This window comes from Sebastes umbrosus, chromosome 3 (assembly GCF_015220745.1).
Source record: "Sebastes umbrosus isolate fSebUmb1 chromosome 3, fSebUmb1.pri, whole genome shotgun sequence".
Taxonomy (NCBI): Eukaryota; Metazoa; Chordata; class Actinopteri; order Perciformes; family Sebastidae; genus Sebastes; species Sebastes umbrosus.
In genome coordinates this window covers 11,536,619-11,550,825 of record NC_051271.1, presented here as the reverse complement: position 1 = coordinate 11,550,825, position 14,207 = coordinate 11,536,619, and the positions used below count along the sequence as shown (strand labels likewise).

Sequence of the window (14,207 nt, the reverse complement as noted above, 5' to 3'; positions counted from 1 at the left end):
GCATTTCTGGCATTCAGTCGGAGATACCTTCAAAAATAAACTCTAGGAATTAATACGCTCATTAGTTTTAGGTTTGTTTCCCAGAGGAATTCACTCAATGTAGAAAGTGAAGTGTGACTGTCCCTGTCTCTTAAATTAGGCTGCTGTATCATTGGCCATCTTTGCTGTGGCATTTTGATGGAGTGTGTAATACAAACCTTGAAACTGAGACAACAGCTGCATACTTTGACAAGTTAGTGGGTTTATAAACAGCCTCACTGCAAAGTCAGATCAAAACTGGATCAATTAATGTTTTAAGTTGGCTTTCCAAATGCCATTTTATGTGCATTGTAGTTCAAGGCACTGGAACATCTGATCATTGATGTAAAATAAGATTAAGACCAGAATTTTTTAAGACCCCAAAGTTAGAAAAATATTGGCCAACAGAAATGTCACAACCTCTATAAATAAACAAATAAATAATTAGGTAGATGTGCATTAAAACAAATACACTACTATACACACACATACTGTACATGCAAACATATCCCCCATACATGTAAGACATTCCTAATACTAAAGCAGCACATTGCTCTATCAAAGATACATCTCACTCTGATATGTCATTTTTAACAAATGTACAGTATCTCAAGGCATCCAGAAGTGAGTCAGCACCCAACATTAGCTTCCCTGCCTTTAGTCTGGCACCACCAAATTAAAGTACAGGCTTTGTCCACTTCTTTAAAACAATACTGGATATTGAAACATGGACGTTCTGAAAGAATGAAACGAATAGAAGATTTTTTCTTTTCTTTTTTAATGCCAGGACTGAACAGGGCCTGAGTCTCAAGCCAAAGTTGGTATCTGACCACTTTTGAACTGCTTCAGAGGTTCATGAACTGAAAGAGTAAAATCTTTGTAAACTCATGCACTATCAGGAAGTACTTCAAATATAAAATCATTGCGTACATACGCTGTAATTGATCCACGTTGGATCAAATTGTAAACAATACCATATGTTACATCAGTAACATGATCAAAAGGTAGCATGGCTTCCTGAAGAGATCCAAGTGAGTCTGTATGACTTCATCTTTCTCCTCAGGCGGTGATTTTTGCTGACATGAAGGGAGAAAAGAAGAAATCAAATGCAAACTTCAGGGCTGTCATTGTGGTGCGCCTCCAGTCTCTCTCTCTCTTCACCTGCCTGCTGCCTCCAGCCAGCCGTGATGAAACACAGTCCAGACAGTGGATGGCCTTCAGCTCGAAGGCCGGAGCTTTGGCTCCTAGACGGCCCTCCAGCTTGGTGCTGAACTCCACCATATTGCCGGGATTTAGGTTGAGCAGAACTTGCCTGAACTCATGGCTGGCTAGTAGGATTATATCTATGGCTGGGTCCTCCACACCTTCATCCCGAATCATCCCTACTGTCACCTCAAAGAGGTGGCTGTCGAAGCGCTTGATATGGCAGGTGTTTTTGGCCAGAGCCTTGATCTGACACAACTCTTCCTCGTCTTGCATCCGGAGCAGTTCGGGCAGTGAAACGGTAGCTGACGCAGAATCGGCCGCCATATTGGCAGCTGTTAGGTTTGCGACTGTAGCATTCTTTGGCTCACATCTGGGATACGTCTCTCCATACAGGCAGCGCAGCCAGTCTCCTATGAACACCGGCAACATGTTGATGACCGACTGTGCCCCGTTGTCAGTATCGGCAACGCGGACGAGCTTGAAACGGCCAGCCCAGGTGACTCTGTGTCCATGCAGGTGGCTACAGAAGAGCTGTGTCTTGGCCATGCCTTTAGTTTCCCAGGCAGGGGGCCCGCACACCTGGCTGTACTGTCTCCAAGTCATGCTGGAGTTGTACAACTTCTGCCCCTCTGCATGGTACACATAGATAGAGAAGAACAGGATCACCATGGAGATGCAGAGCAAGATGAGTTTGACTGGGCCGCGTTGGGTCAGCGAGCGGAAGACGTCCAGAATGGACATACTGAACCGCGTCCACAGCCGCAGGGTGACGGGGATCGCACAGACTACCAGCGTCACAATCACCTTCGTCAGTTCCAGCTCCAGGAACCACTTCAAGACCTGGATGAAGAGCATGGCGGCGAGGCCAAAAGCCAGAACGGGCAGGGCGAACAAGAAGAGAAAGTAGGCCACACAGGTGCGCATCAAACCCACGGCAGAGGAACTCTGCAGGAGCACCACGGAGAACTCGCACCACATGAAGCACACAAGGTACGGAACCAGGAAGCAGTAAGTCCCCTTGAAACCACGCATCCTGGCCATGCTGAGGGGGAAAACAGACAGAAAGAAAATAAATAATTTTGAAGCCATCAACATTTAAAAAAGCTGGGTGGACCCACTGACACAGTCCTGGTGTTGAACAAACACATCTAACAGGCTAAATGCTCACCTGAAGAACAGATAGAAGAGATAAACATAGAGCAGACAGGGGAGACTGAGCTTCAGCACCACCGACTCCCCCAGTGGCAGTGTGGCGAAGGTGCGCCCCAGGCAACGAAGCACTATCCTGTTCTCTGGCAGGAACTGGGTCAGGCAACACAGAGATGATGCAACCTGGATTAACAAAAAGAAAGTACATACATACATAAACTAGATTTTTTTGCTAAACTTTGAGAGAACTGTTTTATTTCTAACCTAAATCTGTCAGATTAAAAAGCATTATGCATATCTGCATGTTTTAGCCCATCAAATACAGTCATGTCAAAACATTTACTTGCTTTATGCTGAGTAGGATTTTAGTTGTGATGGTGCAGTGTGTAGGATCTGGGGGCATCTGGCAGTGAAGATGCAGATTGCAACTAGGCTTGGGTGGTACAACGTATTATGGTATACCAGGGTATTTAGAAATCCCGACGGTCTGCGCTTTCTATGATGCTGTATTTGATGTGATGTATTGTAGTGCACAGCACGCGCCACCATGGTATGGTGTAACAGGCGAGCTCAGAAAGATGGCGACTGAGTGTTTTGTGTTTAGTCTTCTTCCAACTACAAAAGCAGTTTACCACATGATTTTATTCAACTGCCAGTCTGCCACCACCACCCGCATATATCCGTTCAGCCCACTGTTATGTCAGTTACCATTGCTACCTGCTGTGTGCGGCGTAACATTAGCGAGTGTACGGTCAAGAGACAGAGAGATAGAAATATGTGAAATGACCACGACCTCTTCACAGCGCATTATGTGGTAGTGGCACAAAATGTGTTCAAATTATGTGCCGCTATCACGGCAGCTATCTGGGCTACTGTAGAAACATGGCAGAGGACCTGCTCCCTATGTTGATATAAACGGCTCATTCTAAGGAAACGAAAACACAACAATTCCAATTTTCAGGTGATTATACACTAAAGAAAGCGTACTTATTAATTATTATATTCCATTTCTGCAAATAGATCCTCCTAATTGTTACACACTGGTCCTTTAAATGTACTGTGTGATTTGTAGTTAACAGGCTACAACATGCAAAACTGTGATTCTGATAATTCAATCACATATGTTATGTGAGTGTCGTGCGCCCCCTGACCTCTATGAGCATGGCTCGGCGTGCATATGTGGCAGCGGTGGGGTTGAGGCTCTTGTAGCTGACAGCAGTGAAGAAGATGGCCACAGTGGAGAGCTCAGAGCAGGGGATCCAGCCCTTGTCAGCTACAGGGAAGGAGAATATGACGAAGAAAACGGACAGGATGAAATAGAGGTACGGTTCTAGGTTATTCCAGCCAAAGTTGTCCTCCGCCTGCTCCACATCCAGGCCGGGTTCAAAACGTATCAGCAGAGATGTCAGAGCTCTGAAGTTCTCCCAAGTCTGTGGAAAAAAGGGAAAAGACAGATGTTGGGTCAAAGGAAGAAAGGCATTGCTGAGAGTTAAAAATAAGATTTCGAACATCCATAAATCATTACCACCATTACTGCCAATTTTGAGACATCAATAATTACTGTTAAATCACAAGATCAGCGTCAACTGACCTTTCAATTGCATTTCATGTTATTCCAACAGGTCAGGTTTCATGTAAATGTAAATATGTGTGCTTTATGACTGTAAGGACTGACATAGTTTGTGAAAAGATGGAACGACAAATTGAAAACTTCCAAGTAGGGCTGTCAGACAATTTAAATAGTTAACCGCGATTAATCACACACTTTTTATCTGTTCAAAAAATACCTTAAAGGGAGATTTGTCAAGTATTTAATACTCTTATCAACATGGGAGTGGGCAGATATGCTGCTTTATGCAAATGTATGTATATATTTATTATTGGAAATCAATTAACAACACAAAACAATGACAAATATTGTCCAGAAACCCTCACAGTTACTGCATTTAACATCAAAAATATGCTTAAATCAAAACATGGCAAACTCAAGCCCAACAGTATCTTGAGGTCAGAGGTCAAGGGACACCTTTGAAAATGGCCATGACAGTTTTTCCTCGCCAAGATTTAGCATACGATTGGAGTGTTTTTTAGCCTCCTTCGAGACAAGCTAGTATGACATAGTTGGTACTAATAGATTCCTTAAGTTTTCTAGTTTCATATGATACCAGTATCTTCTCTTGCTAGCTTTAAAACTGAGCCCACTACATCCTAAAAATCGCAAGTTGCATTAATGCATTAAAGAAATTAGACGCGTTACTATCGTGTTAACTTTGACAGGCCTACTTCCAACAAGTTCATCCACATCAGTAAAGTGGAAAAAACAAAAACAAATACATCATCATCTTCACAGAACAGAGTAACATGTAGAACATATGCATTGAAAAGAAATCGGGCTCAATCGCCAGCTACAGTCACCTTGCTGCTCTGGAGAACACGCAGAGTGCAGATGATCATGGAGACGAAGGAGAGGTAGAAGACCATCAGGGGGATGACAAAAGCAAACAGGTCGACTGTCAGGTTGCTGATGAAGAAGAAGAAAATAAGTGCGTTGACGTGTTGCGTGGGGATGATGGTGCTCAGCCACTGGACGCCGGCCCGCGACGCCCAGTCCACCAGGTGCTCCTTCATCTCAACAATGCTGTGCAGCGGGTACTGCAGCACCTGAAGGGAAGACAGACAGATATAAAGGCAAAAGGCTTGTAATATAAAAAATAATTGTCTTAATGTAAATAATCAACTGGGTGATATTAGTTAACATGTTTTACCTAAAACTGTATGGAATTTTAAAATCCATATCTTTAAAGGCCGTTTTCTCAAATTGAGGTTTTTCTCAGACTCTGAGCCAGAAATCTACACTTCAGTAGCACTTACATACACCAAACTTTCCAGTGCCATTCCTATTTATATTCTGAAGGTTTTTACAAATGGGTTTGTTCATATATCATTCATAGCCTGATTTATAGAGCATGTTATTCCTAAAAACATGGTGAACATTGACTTTTTATGGCTGTTGACAGTATTTTCTGATGAAGAGTAAAAACATCCACAACAAAAGACATTCAACAGATACATAATGAAGGATAATTCAAAGAATATAGAATTAATTCTAATAAAATATGATTACCATTAGGCGTGATTTCATGTCCATGGCTTGTTTTATGTTCTGCCTCGTGTCCAGCATCATCCCACTTCGGCCAAAACTCCAAGAGCGTTTAAAGGCGTTCTTGTATCCCGATGGTACCAGCTCAACCTTCTGCTATAAAACGCAAATACACACACATATAGTCTGAATAGTTACAATTAAAATTAAAAATCTGTGTCCTTATGATGAAAGATAACTTCTATTTTTTGCTGACTGGGTCTTTTACCTCCCCACTGCTGCCGTGAGGCGTAGAGCTCTGAGTCTTGGCGGTGACCTGGCTGCCGGTTTGGGACGCAGAGGGGACGATACCTTGAGCATACTGTTTAGTCATCTCAACAAAGTCATCCATGTCCACCATTTGTGAGGCTGAGAGGACACAAAGAAAGCAGCTATAGGAGAAGACACCTTATATTCTCTGCTTGTCTCTCTCTCTGTCTGCATACTTACACTCATTGCTGACTAAGCTCTCCAAAACTTTCTGGGTCTGGCCTGAGGTCGGGCCAGGAATCCTGCTTGCACTGCCACCTATTGGTGAGGAACGACCACAACATCAGTCAGTTACAAACATTTCCCTGGAAGCCTGCAGCATGTAATGTGATATTCTTCACCATGACAGCTGCAAATACTGAAATGACAAAGGGGAATATGTGATATATTTAACAGCAATGGCGGCTATCATTATAACAACCTGCTGCAGCATTCTGGGCAGTCTGTAGTACATAATGCTGGAATGTTGTCAAAATTAAAAATAAAATACTTGCTATGCCATTGATCAGTGGTGGACTGAGGCTGTCTGATGGGCAGGGGCGAAAAAAATATGCGGTGTGGCACCAGAGTGCAGAAAGTTTTCTTTATTAGTTTTCAGCTTATATGGCCCTGCGTCATGTTTTCTCCACTGGAACGGCACCCAAGAGGGCACTTTATCATGTTTTCTCTACTAAAAGGGCACCCTAGAGGCGAATTGGTAATGTTTTATCTACAGTAGGGGCATCCAAAAGGGCACTTTATCCCATGTTCTCTACAGGAAGGACACCCTTGAAGGCATTTTATCACATTTTTCTACTGGAAGGGCACCCTAGAGGCCACTTTATCACATTTTCTCTACTAGAAGGGCACCCTAAAAGGCACTTTATCTTGTTTTCTCCACTAGAGGGGGACCCTATAGGCCACTTTATCATGTTTTATCCACCATAGGGGCATCCAAGAGGGCACCTAATCATGTTTTCTCTACTGGAAGGGCACCCTTGAAGGCACTTTATCTTGTTTCTCTACTAGAAAGGCACCCTAGAGGCGAATTGATAATGTTTTATCTACAGTAGGGGCATCCAAAATGGCACTCTATCACATTTCCTCTACTGGAAGGACACCCTTGAAGGCATTTTATCACATTTTATCTACAGGAACGGGACCCTAGAGGGCATTTTATCAAATTTTCTCTACTGGAACGGGACCCTAGAGGGCATTTTATTACATTTTCTCTACTAGAAGGGCACCCTAAAAGGCACTTTATCTTGTTTTCTCCACTAGAGGGACTAGTGACCCTAGAGTCAACTTGATCATGTTTTATCCACCATAGATGCATCCAAGAGGGCACTTTTGCTGTGTTTCTTTTGAGCATGGGGGCACCCAGGGGGTGTTGATGGTGTCTTTGTCCACATGTCTGTGATTGTGTGTGCATCCTACCTTGCACTGCATTGACCTGGCCAACATTTTCCAGCATCTCAGCCACAGCCACCTTCTTCTTCCTGTCCGGGTTGAGTTTCCAGTACATCATCATGGCTGCCTTACGTACTGCCAGCTCAAACCTACTCTCCGTCGACAACTTGCGCACTTCCTCCTCATTCTCTGGAGTGATTCCTAGTAGAGGATGACAGACAATGAACAGTTAAGGAACTACAAAACATAAATACACAAACACAGCGTATAGTATTCTGTAAGATTAACCTTTTCTCTGGATCCAACAGCGCTGCAGTGCTCTCGCTGCACCTTTTCTTCCCTGTTTAGCTGCTTTAACCAGCCAATTAACAGCCAGACGATTATTTAGCTCTGTATCTTTCTCCTCAGCGAGAATCAAGTAGTGTTGCCCCAGCTGAAACACAGAAGAGAGGAGATTAATTCCGCTTGTGAGGGCGTGGTCTAACTAAGTACAATGGGAGAATGTCATTAGTTAGTTTGGATAAAAGGCCCTGGTTTTATAGGGACTATTTATTTGGTAGAAAGTAGTTCCAATCAAAACAGTTCACAGTGAAGCTCATGGAGCCACATGGACGACAGATGACTACAGAACCCAGAATTCCCTGTGGCCATCAGTGTCTCCGTCGTGGCTGACTACCAGGGGTAGCAGAGGCCCCAGTGTCATATCAAGTGACTGTTTTCTAATCTTAACTGTCATTTTATAACTTTCGTCTCTCAGTTATCCTTACATAAATGTGTCTATTCGTAGGGGGATGAGATGTGTTTTCATTTGCTCTGCATTATTGTATTCCTGTCTGTGTCTATGTTAGATATAGTAATCATATAATCTCATAAACCTGCTTTATTAGCATGCATTTTAAATCGACAGTTGTCAAACTATAACTCATAGAGTCACAATAAACACTGATTTCCTATGTTTTTCCTATTTGGCATAATGCTTCTGTAAGTAACGTTTACGCATTGGATCCTTTTTATTATTATCTTAATTTTTTCTCTATTTATTTCCTCTTATTTTTTTCTTTTGTTTTCTTTTATTTATCTATGTATTTTTATTCACTATTTATATCTATATTATACATTTTTCTTCTTTCCCCTAAACTTTATTCTTGGTAATTTGCCTAATATCATAGTTTTTTCCTTCCGTGGTCCCAGGGAAGGTATGGAGGGATACGGGGTGGGAATGCAATGCCGGGGGTAATGTCTTTACGAGTTTGGTATGTTTGTATATGTGTGTATGTTTATATAATGCAAAACTCCTTAAATTAAGTTATAAAAAACAAACAAACACTGATTCCCTGTGTGTGACTGTAGGTGTATTATGATGTATAGCTTGTCTATTATGGTATATGAGACATTATTGGAGCGTCTGCAGTGAGTGATTCCTCACTGCATGTTCATCCAACCACTGTCCTGATGTGGTCACATGTTTTGACATGTTCACACACACACACCTTTTTTTGCTGTTAGGTTATTTAGGGTGCTTGGCATTTGCAAATACATGACATATAGCATACATAACAAGCCACTTAGGAATTTACCCTTTCAGAGCTGGCGGGTCTTAAATGCAAAGTCGTGGCTCATCTTCCACCTCCAGTACCCCCCCTTTTTCCTCTGCCAGCACCTCTTTTTACATTTTGTCCTCGTTTGGTAGAGAACGAGGAGTAAAGAGAGTGTGAATATTTCTTTACTATTTGTACAATTTCAGTGCAGTGCTGCAATACACTGTAATCGTGCTCATAATGATTTGTATGTGTGACAGCATTTTGGTGTATCATATTGAAAGCCTTGGATCATCTTCCAAGTGGCCAAGAATAGAAACATGCTCACAACCAGACTGAGTCAACCAGCAGGACTGTAAACAATGCCAAGTGCCAGTCTGTGTGCATGTGCTTCAACTCACCCGAGTCTGGGCTCTGGCATCACCATTATTGGCCTTTTCTTCCAACTGCTGCAGGGACAAATCTTCTTCTGGTTCTTCATCTGGAGGAGACAACAGGAGATCTCAATCAATCATAAACAGCTCTCTGAATTAATAGATTACATAATATCATCGCCCCCAAACTTGTATAGCGAGAGGTAGGACTGTACCGAAGGAGCAGTGTGACTCAGTGCCGAGTTTTACACATACTGTGTTCACAGCCAGCGTTGAACGAATCCCACCTGACATATATCTTGTAACATGAGAATAACAAGAAGTCAGAGGTGGAGTAGATGAGAGAGTCTGTACATCAGAGCACTGTCATCACCGTGCCCAGCTACTATGTCACAGCATTACATGTCGATTGCATTGAGTTTCCTTTTAAGTGTTAAGTCTCCCCAGTGTCCTTTAAGCAAAGGAGTTCAGCTTCTTCGCCTGTAGCCTTATTTCAAAAGTGACAAAGTCTTACTGGTGCAACCAGTTTTTTGCTTTCGCTTTCAGCAGCTCTGAAATACAATGACAGTGAAATATCACAAAGTTTTTGAGATATTTCAGTTTGGACCAAAGTGGTGACCGACCATCAGGCCGACATAGAGCCTTGCTGCTAGCACGACTAAAAAGGTTCACCAAGGTATGTGTTACTGTATGCACTGCAAAAAGGGAAGGCAAGTTCCTGCAAAACTGTTTTTCTGCATGTTCACTACTCTTAACCTGCCCGTCATACAGTAAAGAGGAGAAAGTAATGTATATGTGAAGGCCTCTTCTTCTCTGCAGAATTTTTTTACGCACAAATCAGTCACTGAGCAAAACAAGTAGGGATTCAAATGTTGAATTTTGAATTAAAGCTTTGGATAATTAAAAAATACTACTATTTTATCTTACTTTATGTGTTGTATACATTTTTTTGTATGACACCTTTTATGTAGAGATTCACAAAACAAGATCATAATGACAAAACAGTTAGCTGAAGTACTACTCCATTCATTCATGCCAAGAGAGATGTTTATCCAAGGGCAGGGTTACTCTGATATACACGGAAAGACATTCCAAAACGTAACACTAGGCTTATCACCACAACATAGCGATGGCTCCGTGATCTGCAACTTCTGCACTCAGGGCCATTAATGTGTCATTTAATCCCAAACTCAAAACAAAGGCATCCTTACCCTCCTCTTCATCGTTGGCATCCTGCTCGGCTTTCCGAAGTCTCTCCTGTATTATCACCTTCTTGGCCATGGAGGCGAAGGTGCGTTTCATGGGGGCGGTGGAAGACGAAGCAGTGTTGGAGGAAGAAGAAGTATCTGTTGGAGTGTTACCGGCCGTGCTCACTGATGTAAAGGAGGCAGATTTGAGCTTGGAAAAGGATGACATTATGGGGGGTTTAGAGGAAGTAACAACAAGTGGTGTTTTGTTCGGAGGTGGAGAAGAGGGGTAGGATGGCGCAGCAGGAGTTAAGGACTTTGACCCCTCCACAGGTGGAGGGGAAGAGATGGTGTCAGCGGATGTTTGAGAGGAATAAGATACATTTCTGGGCTCTGTTGAGGATGGAGATTTTTCGTTACTGGAGACGAGTGAAGGAGGAGTCTGTGTGGGGGAGGGAAGAGAGGGTCCATCCACAGCAGGGCATGACCCCTGGGTGTTGACAGCAGTTGGAGTTGATGGGAAATCCTCCTCCATATTTTCTGTAATTAAAAACAGGGTATAAATAATAATAATAATAAATGTATTTATATAGCACTTCTCAAAACAGATGTTACAAAGTGCTTCACAAGACAATAAAAGCAGATAAATAGAGTAAAAGATATGGTAACTGCTAAAACAGAACATATCAATAATAATAGAAGTGGTAAAATAGTAGGACAAGTTGATAAAACAAATATACAGTATATATACATCAATGTGTATAAATGCGTCCAGAAACGGATGTATACATACATATATTTATACCCTTCTACTTATAGGAATGCTATCCTAAAAAATTATGTTTTCAAAAGTGTTTTAAAAGTGGATACAGAGTTAGATGATCGTATCTCTATAGGAAGTGCATTACAGAGTTTGGGAGCCCTGACAGCAAAAGCCTGATCGCCTCTTGACACAAAATTGGACCTGGGAACAGCAAGAAGTAGCTGATCAGATGATCTCAGACCACATACAGGCGTATAGGGTGTTAAGAGATCCATTATGTATTCTGGGGTCAGACCAAGTTGTGCTTTAAAAGTGAGTAATACAATTTTAAAATGTATTCTAAATTGTAGGGAAAGCCAGTGCAATGATGCCAGGACTGGTGTAATGTGCTCCCTTTTATCAATGCCCATTACAAGCCTGGCAGCAGAATTCTGAACCAGTTTTAGTCGTGAAAGTTGCTTCTGACTGAGGCAGGAATACAAGGAGTTAATCAAGTCTGGAAAAAAATGAACGCATGTATGACTTTCTCCATATCACTGAATGACAGAAGTAATTTAGCAGAGCATGACAACCATACACTGCAGCAAAAATAATCTAGGTAATTTCTAATAGAGAGTCATAAGTGAAGACACAGCTGTGAACTCCCTGTCCCAGAGAGATGGGAGGACCCTATCCTCTGGATATTCTGCACCTACAATATGACACCCAACATCAGTGACACCCTGTTCTACTCAATGTGGGTCAACACTGTGAAAGAAGAAATAAATACTGGAATATCTAGGGCAATAACACTTGCAATTAAACAAAACAAAGTGGAAAATGAAAGCAGCAACATTGACTTTGAAAGGAACATTAAAGCAGTTCAGTACTTCATGTACTCAACACTGAACCTGCACCAAGACAGCACTGACTAACACAAAAGAAAGAAACCTTACTTGGTAACTAATGAGTCGATTTCTTCAGGATAAAAAAAAGTAAAGTTGTCCTGCTGAGTTTAAAACTTGTGTCTGTCGTCCATGCTGAGCTCCACACAGCTCCGAGAAACCAGAGACGCGCACTGACCGCGTCCAAACTCTCTCATGTGTCTGATCTGATCTACAGCAACAACCACAACTTTACGGCCCCGCCCTCATGAAGCAGACTCGCCTCTGATTGGATGGAATAAACGCCCGTCAAACGGCCAACGAATCTGATTGGCTATTAGCGAGTTCTTGCTTCATATACTGGTGAGGGATATTTTGCTACCTTTTATCGTCTCCTTAAACGTTTTCTCAACTTATCTTTTTGTAGTTTTGAAAAAGCTTTAAAGTAGTGTCTGATTTATGTCCAATAAGGCTGCATGTGTCGTTACACGTTCAACTGAACTGGTGACAGTGTTTAAGTAGATTAGAGGGTCCAGGTCAAAAGCTCTATATGTAGGCCTGCTCTTAATCGAGTCTGACTCTCTCCCATATGGCACCAGTCGACAACCAGCGATGTGAAGACTACAGGCTGAAGTCTAATAATAAGGTTACGCTTTATTATACTGGATGACTCTCTTATGATAAGTCAATATGAAGCAGCAACGTGTAGATGTTTGCATCTGACCACCAGTTTGACTCAATTAAATTAAAAGAGCTTGATATTTCAGTGACAACAGGTAAATGCATCGGTCCTTTTCTATTGGATGTCATTAAATGTTTTCATTAAACATCAACTAATCACATAGACATCATAAGGACTTGATCATTTCTTAATGGTAAGTAATAGGAATTCATGATACACCCTGCATGCATTATATCGTGAGTCATGCATATGCTTTACTTAAAGGTCCCATATCATGCTCATTTTCAGGTTCATACTTGTATTTTGTGTTTCTATTAGAACATTTTTACATACTGTAATGTTAAAAAAAACACTTTATTTTCCTCATGCTGTCTGCCTGAATATGCCTGTATTTACCCTCTGTCTGAAACGCTCCGTTTGACGGAATTGCAACAGAATTGCGTTGCTAGGCAACAGCTTGGGTCCATGTGTACTTCCTGTCAGCTGATGACATTCACATACAGGGCAACCAGGAATAAACTGGGACACATTTAGAATGTTTACGTTTAAAATTGTGTAAAGGGTCTAAATATTGTATGTTTGTGACATCACGAATGGGCAGAAATCCTGACAGCTTGTTTCAAATGCAGAGTTTCTGAATACGGGCTGTGTGTATTTCCCTGTGGATTGAGTGTTTCGATACTTTCACAGTATTTATATAGGACTTAAGCCTGCTTTATAATAAAAAAAACATGAAAATCTCACTTCTTTATAATATGGGACCTTTAAGCATATGCTTTGTACCTTTATCATAGTGTTACCCAATAATAATAATCATATGCTATATAGCAAAAAGGACAGAAATTTGCAGGTTGCAGCTTCTCCAGTTCACAAAAAGGTTTCACACACATGCAATAGTACTCCCCACGACCTGCAAACAGACACTGATGTGTAAAATCGGATAACATGCATAACAGTCTCCCCACTGATCAGAAATACAGTTTAATAATACACCATAAACAGCCTCTTGGTTCCCTGCACAGGTTAGCACATCTTATCCCAACTCTTACTGTTTCTCTTTGCTTTTGTAAACCTTTTATTGTATTCTGCATTGTATTAATAGCACCAGCACTTGTAATATCTACAATTTAACTTGACAGTTTTATGTTTGTTGTGCCACCTTGCTCCAACAAGAATTTCCTATTGCCCTATATACAGGGTGTAAGAAAATATCAAAGATATCGAGTATCTTCAAATTATGTTTTGCAATACTGTATCGATTCTCAAAAACACTGCACTGATTTTTAATTCCTATTTTACTATATATATATATATAGTAAAATAGGAATTAAAAATCAGTGCAGTGTTTTTTTAAATATATATATATATATATATATATGTATGTATGTATGTTTTCTACATAGTGCCAAACTAACTGTGTGTATACATGAGCACAGTGATGCAGTCCAACAGGCTGCATTGTGTTGCTGCTGTGTCTCATTGTTCCTCTGGGAGCTGTCCACCTGCACCAGTACTGAAACGACAGCTCCCAGCTTCCCTCTCTCTCTCTTTCTTTTGCCCTTTTCCCAGAATCCCCTTTGGGTTGTGAGAAGTACAGTCTGTTACTGCCTGGAAGAACAAGACTGTCTG

General features: G+C 41.5%; 1 protein-coding gene across 2 annotated transcripts; it reads right to left on the bottom strand.

Moving 5' to 3' along the window:
* Positions 1-779: 779 nt before the first annotated feature.
* On the bottom strand, positions 780-12,132 carry wfs1a (Wolfram syndrome 1a (wolframin)). Of its 2 annotated transcripts, none has more exons than XM_037764921.1 (12): positions 11,969-12,132; positions 10,295-10,810; positions 9,111-9,190; positions 7,460-7,604; positions 7,199-7,372; positions 5,963-6,040; positions 5,742-5,881; positions 5,498-5,629; positions 4,789-5,034; positions 3,525-3,803; positions 2,393-2,556; positions 780-2,266 (listed from the first exon to the last, which is right to left on the bottom strand). In XM_037764921.1, exons 2-12 carry the CDS (start codon positions 10,803-10,805, stop codon positions 1,078-1,080), a joined length of 3,138 nt encoding a protein of 1,045 aa, XP_037620849.1. In that variant the 5' UTR covers positions 10,806-10,810; positions 11,969-12,132; the 3' UTR covers positions 780-1,077. The 2 variants fall into 2 exon arrangements, with proteins under 2 accessions (XP_037620849.1, XP_037620851.1); XM_037764923.1 differs by having other exon boundaries at positions 5,498-5,626.
* Between the last annotated feature and the right edge of the window lie 2,075 nt (positions 12,133-14,207).

What these genes read in the sequence shown, in the direction of transcription:
- wfs1a (XM_037764921.1), bottom strand. Translation starts at nt 10,805, where the DNA reads ATGGAGGAGGATTTCCCATCAACTCCAACTGCTGTCAACACCCAGGGG. An exon ending in CCAGGTCAATGCAGTGCAAG is followed by an intron (nt 6,041 to 7,198) that starts GTAGGATGCACA and finishes CCTCACCAATAG; the next exon opens with GTGGCAGTGCAAGCAGGATT. An exon ending in GTGTTCTCCAGAGCAGCAAG is followed by an intron (nt 3,804 to 4,788) that starts GTGACTGTAGCT and finishes TTTTTTCCACAG; the next exon opens with ACTTGGGAGAACTTCAGAGC.